Here is a 14376-nt window from a genome sequence, read left to right on the forward strand (position 1 = left end):
TAAAGATAGCATGAAAACATTTTTAAATAAATACTGCATATGTGGAAGTGAGGTACCACTCAGGTCCACAAGGGTCTTGGACTAGTCCTGCTGAAAACCACTGGCATGTAGCATTTCAGCATTTCCTACAAAACAGCAATAGGAACTACCTTTCTTAGGATTCGGACTGTTGCTGTTTCGCTGGTGAGATTCAGTCTGCTCACGTCAAAGTGTGATTGGCACTCTGGCACAACAAACTTTTTTTTTTTAAGGCCTTTGTGACAAGGAAAGCACTGGGGGGAAATGCAGTGTGAAGTGTGGGGTAACAGTTGCATTATGCAATATCATATACAGGGCCAGATTTAGGTTTGATGAGGCCCTAAGCTAACTGAAGGTAATGGGGCACTTTATACGCCCAGCTGTCCTTTCTCAACAACAAATTGTCACTGTTTTTTGTGTTGAATATATACTACAGTATGTGGTGATTTATTGACCCAATAGGTATCTAAAGCCATTTGCACATGTTGCCCTGCAACCAGTCCATGTAGAATGTAGGCACCCTATATATAGAAATGAGCAAACCAGTGATATTTCAGGGAGCAGGCTAGCAGGTGGGGCCCATTACTTACATCATAGGAGCCTACACAACACCAAACACTGTTGCTGTATGTAGGTTTTATTTTATTTGGTTTTTTTCTTATATGTTGGAGATGTTCATCCAGGTGTTTTTTTTTCCCTTTAAATTTTTTTGGGGCCCCCAAGAGAGTGGGGCCCTAAGCTATAGCTTGTTTAGCTTATACATAAATCCGGCACTGATATTATAACCTCCACACAAGCAAATCATAATAAAAGCTCAATAAAGTGCAGGGCTTGTGTAACCTTCACACAAACTTGTGAAAACAGATCAGAGTGAACGCTCAATGAACATGTTGCCTGGAGGAGACCTCACAACTTCTTCTTTTTTAATATCTGAACTAAAAACTTTCAATGTTGAAGAGAGACTGGGGGTGAAAATAGGCAAAACTTTTGAGCCTTACTTTTTGTGCCTCTTCAGTGCTCAGTGTCCTGTGGGAGAGGAGTTCAGCAGAGAAGCGTTGTCTGCCACCTTGGTACTCACAAAACAACTAGCGACACCGAATGCAGTCAGTCCAGCAGGCCAGCTTCTGAACAAGAATGCCAAATGGCAGGATGTGCCTCTTACAGCTGGAAAACAGAGGATTGGCAAGATGTAAGTAGATAATTTATTGATTTATTCGTTAGTTAGTTAGTTTATAAAGTTATTCATTACGCTTTGCCTTTAATATTTATATATTATTAAGGTGATTTCAGCTAAAAGAAATAGAGTGATACAGAAAAAAAGAAGGAAAAGTGAGAAGGAGAAAAACAACAACAACTAAGATACATATAAAAGTGAAAATATAGGGGAGGGGCAGTATTCTATATTCCCATATAAAGGTAAAGGGGCACCTGACCAGTCCAGTCGCAGATGACTCTGGGGTTGCGGTGCTCATCTTGCTTCATTGGCCGAGGGAGCTGGCGTACAGCTTCCGGGTCATGTGGCCAGCATGACTAAGCTGCTTCTCGAGAACCAGAGCACGGAAACGCCATTTACCTTCCCACCGGAGCGGTACCTATTTATGCACTTTCACGTGCTTTCGAACTGCTAGGTTGGCAGGAGATGGGACCAAACAACAGGAGCTCACCCCGTCGCGGGGATTCAAACCGCCGACCTTCTGATCAGCAAGCCCTAGGCTCTGTGGTTTAGACCACAGCGCTACCCGTGTCCCGGATATTCCCATATATTCTTGTATAAATTGGTACAGTATAGTGTTATTGTCCTAGTGTTTATGTAAACACTAATAGCCTACTACATTTTCTGTTGTGCCATTGATAATTTCCATAAAAATATTCTCCTCTGAAAGATTTAACTTTTTCTGCCTAGTCATAGTTACACAGTCCAGCACATTCTCCCCAAACTTGTTAAGTAAAGAACACTGTACAAACATGTGTTTCAGAGAGGCATTGTCCTTGCCACATCTCCAACACTGAGCTATCTTAGCTAACCCTTTTTTATACAACCGTACAGGAGTCCAATAAACTCTAAATATTGTTTTCTGTTGTATTAATATTAATTTAAAATCTAATGACACCTTAGGCATTGAAGCTAATACATTTTCCCAGTAGCTGGGTAATAATGTAAGGTCCAATTCTTTATTCCAATCATCTCTTACAGTCTGCATATTAAACTTGTGTATTGTTAATAGATACGTATAAAAAGTAATTGCTGGCTTTTTATTTTTGAATGAGTTGTCCAATTGCTCCAAAATCTCAGGTATCTCGGAAGCTGAAAGGGCTGACGGCCCAAACAACCTTGTTAGGAGATGTTGTAATTGAAGATATTTCCATTGGGCTGCATCTGATAGGTGATATTTTTGTCTTAAAACAGCAAAAGTATAAAAGTCACCTTCCCTATCTATATCAGTTTTTCCAATGTCAATACACCTGCTTCCATCCAGTTTTCCCATATCACCATCTATTTTTGCAATTCTTCGTGTGCAGTTTCCCCACAGTGTAATATAGCATGTGAAAATGGATCAAATTTGTTTTTATTAGCCAGTATGTTCCATATTCTTCTAAGTGATTTAATTGTTTCCAGATGTAAGCAGACTATAATGTGGTGGAACTATGCTAACATTGAATCAGAGCAAAGGTGTTCCTGATACTCTTTGCCATCACATTTGTCTTTGTGGGGAGTTAGACGGCACAGAGAGATGATGGGATAGTTGGCCGGTTAAAAACACACTGTCACCATGCTTCATGTATCAGGTCATTGCAAAGGTTGAATCCTTGAGTGGGGGGGGGGACACTGAGATCCCCAAAGAACAAGTGAGGTACAAAAATACACAAATAAGTAGCACTGAACAAATTAGCCACCAATTATATGTATAATAAGGGACGTGGGTGGCATTGTGGGCTAAACTACAGAGCCTCTTGGCTTGCCGATCAGAAGGTCGGCAGTTTGGATCCCCGCGACGGGGTGAGCTCCCGTCGCTCGATCCCTGCTCCTGCCAACCTAGCAGTTTGAAAGCATGTCAAAAGTAAGGTAAAGGTAAAGGTACCCCTGCCCGTACGGGCCAGTCTTGACAGACTCTGGGGTTGTGCGCCCATCTCACTTAAGAAGCCAGGGGCCAGCGCTGTCCGGAGACACTTCCGGGTCACGTGGCCAGCGTGACATCGCTGCTCTGGCGAGCCAGAGCCGCACACGGAAACGCCGTTTACCTTCCCGCTGGTAAGCGGTCCCTATTTATCTACTTGCACCCGGAGGTGCTTTCGAACTGCTAGGTTGGCAGGCGCTGGGACCGAGCAGCGGGAGTGCACCCCGCCGCAGGGATTCGAACCGCCGACCTTTCGATCGGCAAGTCCTAGGCACTGAGGCTTTAACCCACAGCGCCACCTGCAAAAAGTACACCTGCAAAAGTACAAGTAGATAAATAGGTACCGCTCCGGCAGGAAGGTAAACGGCATTTCCATGCGCTGCTCTGGTTCTCCAGAAGCGGCTTAGTCATGCTGGCCACATGTCCCAGAAGCTGTATGTCGGCTCCCTCGGCCAATAAAGCGAGATGAGCTCCGCAACCCCAGGGTCGGTCACGACTGGACCTAATGGTCAGGGGTCCCTTTATCTTTACCTATAGGTATAATAAGATCTCCCTCCGAGTTCCCGCACCAGTGTGATGGCTTTCTCCTTTCTCTAGAAACCTTGTTTATGCTTTCTACATGACCAAGTCTGGAGATACGCTTTGCAAAATACCCCCTTTTTAATGCTTACCAAGTGTTCAGTGCTACAGCACGAGCCAGTAGGAACACATGTGGCAGATTTATTACAGAAGCACTGACACACACCTGTTGGACCTAGTGTGCAGTAAGAAAGTTTATCAGTTCTGCTGTGCTAGCTAAATCCTGCATTACCGCTTTTCATTTGGCAAGCAGGCATAGAGTAGACATGCTGCTGTGGGCAAGAGTCGGCTCGATCATCGGAATGTTAGTTCAGGCAAATGCGAAGCATTAAGTTCTTAAGGAAACACCAGGACATGTTCACAAACCTATTAATGCTGGTGACTTGGTTTGTTAATTAAAGCAGGAAGCTTAATTTTCAGAAGGTAAAAGGCAGAGCTTTTTAAATGAGAAGTGTTTGATCTACCCCACATAAGAAGTGGACGGCATAAGCAGATTTAATTACCACTATGCATGGCATATGATTACCAGGGTTGTTGTTCTTTTCATCAATGTAATCTACTGAGCTGATACAGGATAATTGAAGAAAGCAAGTTTGTTCTATTAAAAAAACGCGCCTCTTTAAATAATTTTAAATGTAAGATCACCTTCCTTTGAATACAATTACCGGTACTTTGTTTTTATTTTTGCTATTCTAGAAACAGATTTCAATACTGTCCCCATTGGTAGTGAATAGCTATTGTAATGCCAGGTATTTTGTGGGGTTTTTTTAATAATAATTTTTATTGATTTTAACATATAAATTATAAAATGTACCACGAAACTTATCACTTATACAATCTTTTTAGACTTCCATCAGCACCTCTGATAATCCACCATTTTGTCCACTTCTTATACATTTCTTAACTTTATATTGCCCTTAAATCTCCTAACAAATTATCCTTTCCTTTATCTATTTTTGCAATACTTCCAATAATACTCCTCACAGAACTTCTTGTAAACCTACAAACGTCGTCTGGTCTTCACAGATACTTTTCAAATAATCCGTAAATTTACTCCAGTCTTCTGTGAATTTCTGGTCGTAATGCCAGATATTTTGGTCCACCCCTCCCATCCGCACTGGCCAGGGGCCACACTGGCTGGAGCTGATAGGAATTGTAATCTAAAACATCTGGAGAACAACATATTAGGAAAAGGCAATAGTGTATATATTTCCGATATATGCTAAACCTAGGATACATCTGGATGTGTCTGGGCAGAATCTAGAAATGGTCATTCTCTTTGAGTGTGTCTCGCACTGGCTGACTGGAGGCATGGTTCTGGGCAGTAAACCAGCTCTAGAAATGACTACTTAGATCCCCAAATTGTTCATGACAGGCTGGCCCTTTTGAATCCAATGTTTGCTGGAACTTAAGCTACATTCACACGACAGTTTCTTCAAAGTTTCCCTAATTTTCTGCATCATTGTTCAGCTTTCAAATGACATAAAAGCCACTTCCAGAAATACAGCAGAATGTGGCACAAATTTAGTGCTTATTTCCCTTTTACTTGGTCCAGAAAGACACCGGTTTGCAAAAAACCCCCAACATAAATGAGTTTGGGTTTGATATCCCGCTTTATCACTACCCGAAGGAGTCTCAAAGCGGCTAACATTCTCCTTTCCCTTCCTCCCCCACAACAAACACTCTGTGAGGTGAGTGAGGTTGAGAGACTTCAAAGAAGTGTGACTGGCCCAAGGTCACCCAGCAGCTGCATGTGGAGGAGCGGAGACGCGAACCCGGTTCACCAGATTACGAGTCTTATCACTCTTAACCACTACACCACACTGGCTCTCTATGATGAGAGACTAAATGAGCACTAAATATCCTCTATTTACTCCACTATATTTTCAGAAGTGGTTTTTGTGTGGTATGAAAGCTCAGATATAATGGCGGGAATGGAATAAGCTGCTGTGTGAATGCAACCTTGGTCTATTCACTTGTGTCTGAGCATATCCTGATGTACCCAAGTGCTTGGAATTCACCTGGAGAATTCACCTGTAGCTCATCTTTTGCAAACAGGGTCAGGCATCTTTGGATGTGAATACGCACCATCTAGTACAAAACAGTGGCGTACCAGCACATTTGCTGACACATGTAGTTATAAATGAATCTAGAAACAAATGTCTGCCTTAAACGTTTTGTTGTGGTGCTTTTAAAAATGTTTCTCCAGAGCCTGCTAAAAATGGATCTGATTATGGAAAAGGTTATAAGGTGGAGAATAACTTGTCATTATTCAGAAGCAAGGAAAAGGGATGTACCAGAAAGTTCTGGGTGTCTGTGGCTTTATAGCAGCCGGCATTTGTTAATCTTGCCCTACACAGTCAAGATTTCACAGCAGATTAGTAAAAGAAAGAAAAAGCAAAAAGAAACCTCTGCTAGCTTATATAAATAGAGAGCTCTCCTTCTTGCCCCTCTCTTGTCTTCCCATTCCTTTGTTTCGTAAACATTTTCTAGACAGGTAGATCAGATTATGAGGCATGTATGAGAAAAGGAAAGCAAGAAACAGAATATATATTTTTTTAAATCAAACAGCCTGAAAAGGAGAAGAAACAGTGTGTGAGAGAGCGTACATTGTGGGCGTATAGTGGTATTTGTTTCAAAAGGTGTGCAGCTCTTAACAGATTAAAAGTATACATTTGTAATACATACTTGAGTTATGCAAACACAGAATAAAGTTGTAAGTGAGCCTGAGGGATTGTTTGCCTAACACACTCTCACACAAATATATTTACAGTATATTGTGTGTGTAAAATGTTAGCACCATGAGGGCACTTTTGCATTAACTGGTAGCTGGCATGGTCTGCTCAGGTTGTTGAATTCCATGTTCAGTATATCTTTCCTTCTAGCACATTCACCGTTGCATAAAACACTTTCTTCCTCCCCCTTTACTTGGGAGAGAAAGGAAGAATAAAAAGCAACTCCCAGTTCTTCAGATTCTGAAGGAACAAACTTTCCTCAGAGAGCAGAGAGAATGTTCAAGGTGAAGTCAACAGCTCTCTCCTTCAGATTTGCTTGTCCTCGAATTCCCACAAAATGTTGCATTAACAGCATACATGGCAGAGTTCCTTACCCTCAGCTAACTCCCACGTCAATTGTGGGCCCCAGGGATGGTTTTTATATATAGAAAAGATACTCCTTCTGACATTCTGCTGCTGTCTTAAGGTCCAGAGATACTCTAATCCTGTGCAGTGACAAGTGAGGATCTATAGAAGCTCCAAGGAAACACTTACTTCAAGTGGTGTAAAAATGTTGTGGCTTGAGCTTCACTACAATGGCTCACAGCCTAGTCCTTTCTGTAAGCAAGAAACAAAGGAGGACTCAGCCTTGAGCTGTTGTCTCCTGCAGAACTGCTTGTAAAAAAATGGTGTGGAAGATTGTAGGAAGCACAGTGTGAACAGAACACATTGAAACAGGTCCAGGTAGCACATTTAAAGATCACCAAATAGCATGCACTGGCGGAACTTACCCAAATCGGAGTAACTTTGTTCCCAAAGCAACTGCTCCTTTCTCTCCCCAGTCCCTCACTCTCTTCTTTCTTTCTCCTTCTGTCTGTTTCTCGCAAATTTTGTTATAACTTCTACACAACTGGAAAGCATTAAGGACCCCTCCCCCACTCTCACTGCCGGCCCTTTTTGTGGGAGGTGAATGTTTGATGGGTCACGCTGGTTTTCTAACGCTTTCCAGGCTCCCCGTGTGCTGGTTTTGTGTGAGCGTGTGTGTGTGCGTCTGTGCTCTGTAAATCTCTACCATGTGACAGAACAGACTTCAAGGAATGCTTAAAAAAAACAACCCACCAACCTTTAAATCCCTGACATCTTCCTCATAAGAAATCATGAATGACAGTCCAGATCTTGCATACATTAAACACTTGGTCCTTCGGATATCTTTTTTCCAGCAGTCCTGCACCCCTCACACCACTTCCAACCCGCAACCCCCTCTTTTTCAAACTGATAAACTGCCAAAAACGGCACCTTGTCTGCCATAGAACTAGTTTTCATGTTATTTATTGAGGGATGAGGTGCAAGCTGAATTAAGCCATCTGGTAGTAAATCCAAACTGACACGTAAAACCTGTTGGAAACAAGGTTACAACCTCATTAAGGCCTGCATTTGAACCTCCATCCCTGACTGGTTCAATTTTCCGCAGTCCTGTTTACAATTCTCATTGAGTTCCAGTGAGCTTATTCTACTGTTATTTAATTGTTTGCAATGCCGTTCTACGTGGAGCAGCCCTTGAAGATGGTCTGGCAAATAGGGACTTCCTATAGGGACAACATCTTGCCAGTGCTGAAAAAGTTGTACTGGCTGTCAGGTTGTCTTTGGGCCTAATTCAAAGTGCAAATTCTGGCCTTTGCCCACCTAGGGCCTAGTCCTTACTACCTTAAAGTTGTGGTGTGGAGCCATTTGCCCTGCCTAAATTCTCTTAGCATCCTTGAGGTATATACGAAGCCGGCTGGCTCATCGGTAGCATTCAGATGCAGTGCAATTCACTGTCGCTTTTTCCAGTGCAGACTGTGGATCTTGTTCTTCCTTCGTTGTCTGTATTTTTAATCTGCTGTGCTTTATGATTATATTTGCTTTGTTTCATTGCGTTTTAAATCGTGGGGTATTTTTTTCCAACGTCAAAAAAATAACTCGAAGGCTGAACGATGGGTTACACATTTCAATTAATTAAATAAACGAATGAAACACAAACCCATTTTCTTCCCCACTGCTTGCTCAGAAGGATCTTGTCAAGTAAGAAACACACCATATATCACAGGCAGTGCTTATATATCATAGGGCTGCTTCCACCTCCTTGGTCCACAGAACTTTATTTTGTTTCTGCCACCGTGGTTCTAATATATCTACCTAAACGTGACAGCTATAGAGGCTTGCAGAAGGAAGAGTGACACGGGACCATGTGTTGGTGTGAAGTCATATAGTAGACTTACCAGCATATTCCTATTAATTTGGTAATTGTATGCTTCAAATTGGGACACGGGTGGCACTGTGGGTTAAACCACAGAGCCTAGGACTTGCTGATCAGAAGGTCAGTGGTTCGAATCCCCGCGATGGGGTGAGCTCCCGTTGCTCGGTCCCTGCTCCTGCCCACCTAGTAGTTTGAAAGCACCTCAAAGTGCAAGTAGATAAATAGGTACCACTCTGGTGGGAAGGTAAACGGCGTTTCCGTGCACTGCTCTGGTTCACCAGAAGCGGCTTGGTCATGACCCAGAAACTGTACGCCGGCTCCCTCGGCCAGTAAAACGAGATGAGCGCCACAATCCCAGAGTCGGTCATGACTGGATCTAACGGTTAGGGGTACCTTTACCTTTACTATGCTTCAAATTAGGCCTCTCTCCTTTTGGCTGTCCCTCAGGTATGTTCCACTCCAAGCCCCAATCATGGGGCACATGGTGGTGCAAGGTGGAGCCATTGTCAAGTGGGCAGCTTCCCAGTTCCACCCCATGGCATGCGCCACTAGTGTTCTAAGCCTCCGTCCTAGATCCAGCACAGAAGGAGGGAAGTGGGAAGCAGCTGAAGCTTTTCCAAAACTTGAAAAAGCAATGAGAGGACATCTCCCTCAACAGCCAACACCAGTCCTTCCGTCCACCATATTTCTCCCTCGCTGCATCAGTTCTGCCACACGGTCACCAACCTCTCTTTTCGATCTCTTCTTTCAACAGTGTAGCAAAACATGTGGCGAAGGCTCTAGATATCGCAAGGTGACCTGTGTGGATCAAGATATGCAAAAGGCCGACAGCCTTCACTGCGATTCAAGCAAGAGGCCGTCTGATATTGAGGCCTGCAACCTGGCACCGTGTGAATACATTTGGATTACAGGGGACTGGTCAGAGGTAAGTCTGCAGGAAGGCAAAAAGGGGGAGACTCTGCTTTTGTGCTCTGATTAATTGCATCCACCCAGAATGCCAAGAATAATATATGCAAATCATATATTATAATGCTCCTTGATTTTCTCCAAGAGCTGATGAGTGATGTTCTGCAAAATAGCACTTTACATTGGTTGATTTGTTTGTCAAAAAGTGAGTCAGGATGGGGAATGATAGCAGGAGAGGTTACTATTCAGTCCCTATATTTTATACCCGGCAGAGGTGCCCACTGTTGGTCCAGTTGTTGAGGAAACAAAAAGAAAATTAGGCTGGGAGGGAGAAGGCTAAGGAATTACCTGACAACTTTGAAAATAACAATTCGTTCTCGTAAATACAAAGATCAGATTTCTACTTCTTGAGCAAATCTGGGCTGGCAGTTCTACCCCCACAACACTGAGCACACCTGTCAAGAGAAATCAGCTGCTTCCCATGTATGCCCAAGCTCAGCACAGAAGGAAACAGACGGATCCTGGCCTGTTCCTTCTGCATCATATGAAGAAGCGTTTCGCGCCGGGAAAAAGCCCCGTCGAGAAATGGCAGTGCTATTGCTCACCTAGCAGAAAAAGGAATTTGTTTAGAGCAGAATGGAGTTGAAGCATGAAAAGAAAATGCATGTGGATGTCTGGTGCAAGAAGGAGCTAAGAGGTTCAGCTGATCCCCCCATTCCACATTTCTTTGGGCCCGCCTATATCCCAAATCTAGATTATTGAGGGAGGTGATGGTTCTTGGTACCATCCTTAAATGGGTAGAAGAGAAACCTGGCTATGTTTCTGTACTACTAATCTAAATGATGCTGCCATAATAAATTAATAAATTATCCAGAGCAGGTGGATTTTGCATAATATTCCCTAATTACTCTATAGTTTCAGATTCTGGGTGGGCAGGGAATGGAGTGATAAAAGAGAATGAATAAATGGAGAAGATGACAGAATGAGCTACAGGAGTTGGTAAAGAGTAGTGATGTATGGAAGTGAGAGCTGGACCATAAAGAAGGCTGATCGCTGAAGAATAGATGCTTTGAATTATGGTGCTGGAGGAGACTCTTGAGAGTCCCATGGACTGAAAGAAGATCAAACCTATCCATTCTGAAGGAAATCAGCCCTGAGTGCTCACTGGAAGGACAGATCCTGAAGCTGAGACTCCAATACTTTGGCCACCTCATGAGAAGAGAAGACTCCCTGGAAAAGACCCTGATGTTGGGAAAGGTGGAGGGCACAAGGAGAAGGGGACGACAGAGGACGAGATGGTTGGATAGTGTTCTCGAAGCTACCAGCATGAATTTGACTAAACTGCGGGAGGCAGTGGAAGACAGAAGTGCCTGGCATGCTCTGGTCCATGGGGTCACGAAGAGTTGGACACGACTAAACAACAACAAAGGGAATGGGATTGGTTAGTCAACAGAGATTGTGCCTTTGCCACTGGAAGTGCCTCCATTTTGTTTTCTGGCCCTTTACCAGAAATGGTGCTGTTCCCAAATGGCCTCAAAGCAAATTTCCATAGCATATTCTTTCTTTAAATTGTCATAGTTCTAGTCATGCTTCAGTTAGGTTCATGAGGCCTTGCCATCTATATATGAAACTCTTCTTCGAATATATGATTCAAGCTCTTCTTAGGCGCTGATGCTGAAGGAGGGGGGGTGTATAAAGGCAAAGAACTTCTATTCTTTTCTCTTTTTTTAGAATTGCAGGCAAATATTCATCTGCTTCTTTTGCAACCACCTTGTTTTACTTTGGTTTGACATCCCGTGGTAACATTTCCTGTGTAGAATTGTTTGCAGATTACAGTGTGTGGCCCATAGACTCCCTGATATTACGCTACAGGGAAACCACAGGATATTCAATCCAGCAGTAACTTGTAATATATTCCTCACCACGGGAGTGTGGGGAAATGCACTCTCTTCAATGGCAGCACATAATAGTTTATTCCCCCCATACCATGTAAAAACAATGTGATTGTGTGTGCATTAGTAGATTATAACAGCAAATTATAGCAAAATTCCGATAAAAAAGTCTTCTGCAGAATCTCTGTATTAATTTGTTTTAAGTCTTTATGTGCATGCTGCAATGATCGTCTGCAAGGGAATTCCCCACATTTGTTCATATTTTGATGGACTAGTTCCCTTAAAGTGGGTTGTGCTAAGCTGTGCTCATGTGGGGAGCAAACCGAAGGAGGAATGTGGTGATAGAGACCACACATCGAAATGTAATCCTACTTGTTGCAAACCACTCACTGAAACATTGTGCTAACAATCTTCCACACCAGCAGTGTTATTTTTACCTAATAATATATATATTTTTTGCAGTAAGAGGAAATCCAGACTAAACGTTTGAAAAGGGCTGGCATTTAGATGACAGTAACGTCATTTGGGCAGTGCGGGGAGGAAATTGCATGTGGGGGCAGCTTTACTCATTTTCATCTCCTTGGCACACTCTGAATTTTCGGACTGTGTCACAGAGACAGAATACTAGGAATCCTGCCTGGGAATAAGAAGGGAATAGCAAATTTGGTGGCCAGCTTCCTTGGTTATAGAGGACAATCTGTTTCCGATCCTTTACTATCTCATTTTTGGTGCCTGCTCCAAAAGGGTTCCTTTTGGATCACAGATTAAGTGGAGGTGCTGACTAGGGTATAAGGTAGAGGCCTTAAATATCAGAGGTAGGAGTGGTTAAGTGCAGGAAGAGAATAATGGGAAACACCAGATCCCACCTGCACTTGGTGGGCTTTGGCTGGTAAGTATTACCAAGGGGTAGTAGTAGTAGTAATAATAATAATAATAATAATAATAATAATAATAATAATAATAATATACCTGGTTTCCCCAGCCACTCTGGGCGGCTTCCAACAAAACACCAAAATACAATAGTCTATTAAACATTAAAAGCTTCCCTAAACAGGGCTGTCTTCAGATGTCTTCTAAAAGTCCAGTAGTTGTTGTTCTCTTTGACATCTGATGGGAGGGTATTCCACAGGGCTGGTGCCACTACCAAGAAGGCCCTCTGCCTGGTTCCCTGTAACTTGGCTTCTCGCAGCGAGGGAACCGTCAGAAGGCCCTCGGTGCTGGACCTCAGTGTCCGGGTTGAACGATGGGGGTGGAGACGCTCCTTCAGGTATACTGGACCGAGGCCGTTTAGGGCTTTAAAGGCTAGGTCATTTATTCTTTTTCAAAAGCTTACTTTGAGCGTCCCTAATGTTACCAAAACAAATTGATTTTCTTTCTTCCTATAGTGCTCCGTGACATGTGGCAAAGGCTACAAGCAAAGGCTGGTTTCCTGCAGCGAAATTTACACAGGGAAGGATCATTATGAGTATGGTTATCAGAACACAGTCAACTGTCCAGGAACACAACCACCAAACGTGCAGTCATGCTATCTAGGCGAGTGCCCAGTTTTGGCATCATGGAGAGTTGGAAATTGGGGAAGTGTATGTTTCTAATCTTACTCCTTTTTTATTATTTGTTGTTTAATATTAATGTGTAGCCCACTCTGCTCTAAGAACAGGAAAACATAGGGGGTGGGGAATATTATCTGCCTTAAAGGAAAGGTACCTTGAAGAACCAATAGGAAATGAGGTTTGGGGGAAATCACATTAATCTGCCACAGTCAATCACATCTGAATTTACTCATTTTTCCCTGACTTGGAAGGAGGGGTGGGAGAAATCCATGATTTTTCATCCCCTGCTCAGCCTGCATTGATTGGGTGGCTTAACAAAATTGCAAATTTTGCTGATGAGCTGTGAGTTGAGCAACCAGTTGCTATGAACAGGAAGTAGCAGCCAATGCACAGAATATGCTCTGGGTTTGAGTGTAGCTACAGGGAGATTCTCCTTCCATCGCATAGGTGATCTCTCTTTGCCAATAATCCCCATCCTCAAGGAGAACCAGTGCAATCCTTTGGCAGCTATGGGGCTAAATCAGGCACAATTTTTTTTCCCCACTCCAAGATGGACCGCAAGCTCCCCCACCTCTGATGGGTGGCTGGGATAGGTGGGCAGGACTGCTCACCTGTAAAACACCTGGCATCACCATGATGATCCATCATTTAGTTCAGTGGTGGGAAACCCATTTTTCTCATATGGTGTGGTTTGAGCTGATAGTTGACTGGAAACTGGAATGTACCCAGTCCCAACAGCGCTTGAAGTCATTCCTGAGCACCACTTGAAGTTAGGTGAGCAGCACTGACTTCAAGCCTCACTTTTAGCAGGGATTGGCTTCACTCATTTGCTCTGATTGTCTTGCATTTGGTGCCAAATTTATAAGCAACAAGTCCAAAGCTTTTTTTTAAGGCCCCCACTTGTTCCTTCGCATTCAGGTCCCACACTTGATGTATATGGCTGGGCATGGCTTGGATAAAACAGCCTCACAGGCCAAATGAGACTAAATGAAGAGAGGAGGCTGTCAGGGCACCATTAAATGAACTACTGTAAATTAAAATGTTCTCAGACCCAAATGCATTGTTGTGTGGTCCTCGTGTGTCTCGGAACTATGGAATTTTGCTACTAGGAAATCCACTTACAGGATCACATACAAATCTTTCCTTTTAACACAAACCCTTTGCAATCAGAGAGCTTCTGGCATTTGTTTGGAGTTCAGACGGATCTAATCTGACTGTAACCAACCGTTTGTACGCTTGGATACAAAAATAAAATCCAGCCCATATGACTTTAGACAGAAGCGTTTCCAGCCAGAGTGAGTGAGTTTCATATTTCTAAGATAGATGTTCACCTGGCTTCAGAAATTGCATTGTGCATGGCCTTTT

General features: G+C 43.2%; 1 protein-coding gene and 1 long non-coding RNA gene across 5 annotated transcripts in view; one reads left to right on the forward strand and one right to left on the reverse strand.

The window, feature by feature from the left end:
* The window catches only part of ADAMTS9 (ADAM metallopeptidase with thrombospondin type 1 motif 9), a 142081-nt gene that overhangs the window by 114270 nt on the left and 13435 nt on the right, over positions 1 to 14376 (forward strand). For both annotated transcript variants that reach the window (XM_083722252.1, XM_083722253.1), the window contains exons 30-32: positions 1034 to 1207; positions 9418 to 9588; positions 12847 to 13041. In XM_083722252.1, coding sequence (XP_083578378.1) covers positions 1034 to 1207; positions 9418 to 9588; positions 12847 to 13041 — 540 coding nt within the window. The remainder of the gene's footprint in view (positions 1 to 1033; positions 1208 to 9417; positions 9589 to 12846; positions 13042 to 14376) is intronic.
* The window catches only part of LOC310838166, a 50230-nt gene that overhangs the window by 17923 nt on the left and 17931 nt on the right, over positions 1 to 14376 (reverse strand). For 2 of the 3 annotated variants that reach the window (XR_014560753.1, XR_014560754.1), the window contains exons 4-5: positions 6983 to 7045; positions 1017 to 1182 (exon numbers count right to left, since the gene is read on the reverse strand). This is a non-coding gene — a long non-coding RNA (uncharacterized lncRNA). The remainder of the gene's footprint in view (positions 1 to 1016; positions 1183 to 6982; positions 7046 to 14376) is intronic. The other variant, XR_014560752.1, reaches the window with a different exon arrangement.

This window comes from Podarcis gaigeae (genome assembly GCF_964106915.1).
Source record: "Podarcis gaigeae genome assembly, chromosome: 2".
Lineage (NCBI taxonomy): Eukaryota > Metazoa > Chordata > Lepidosauria > Squamata > Lacertidae > Podarcis > Podarcis gaigeae.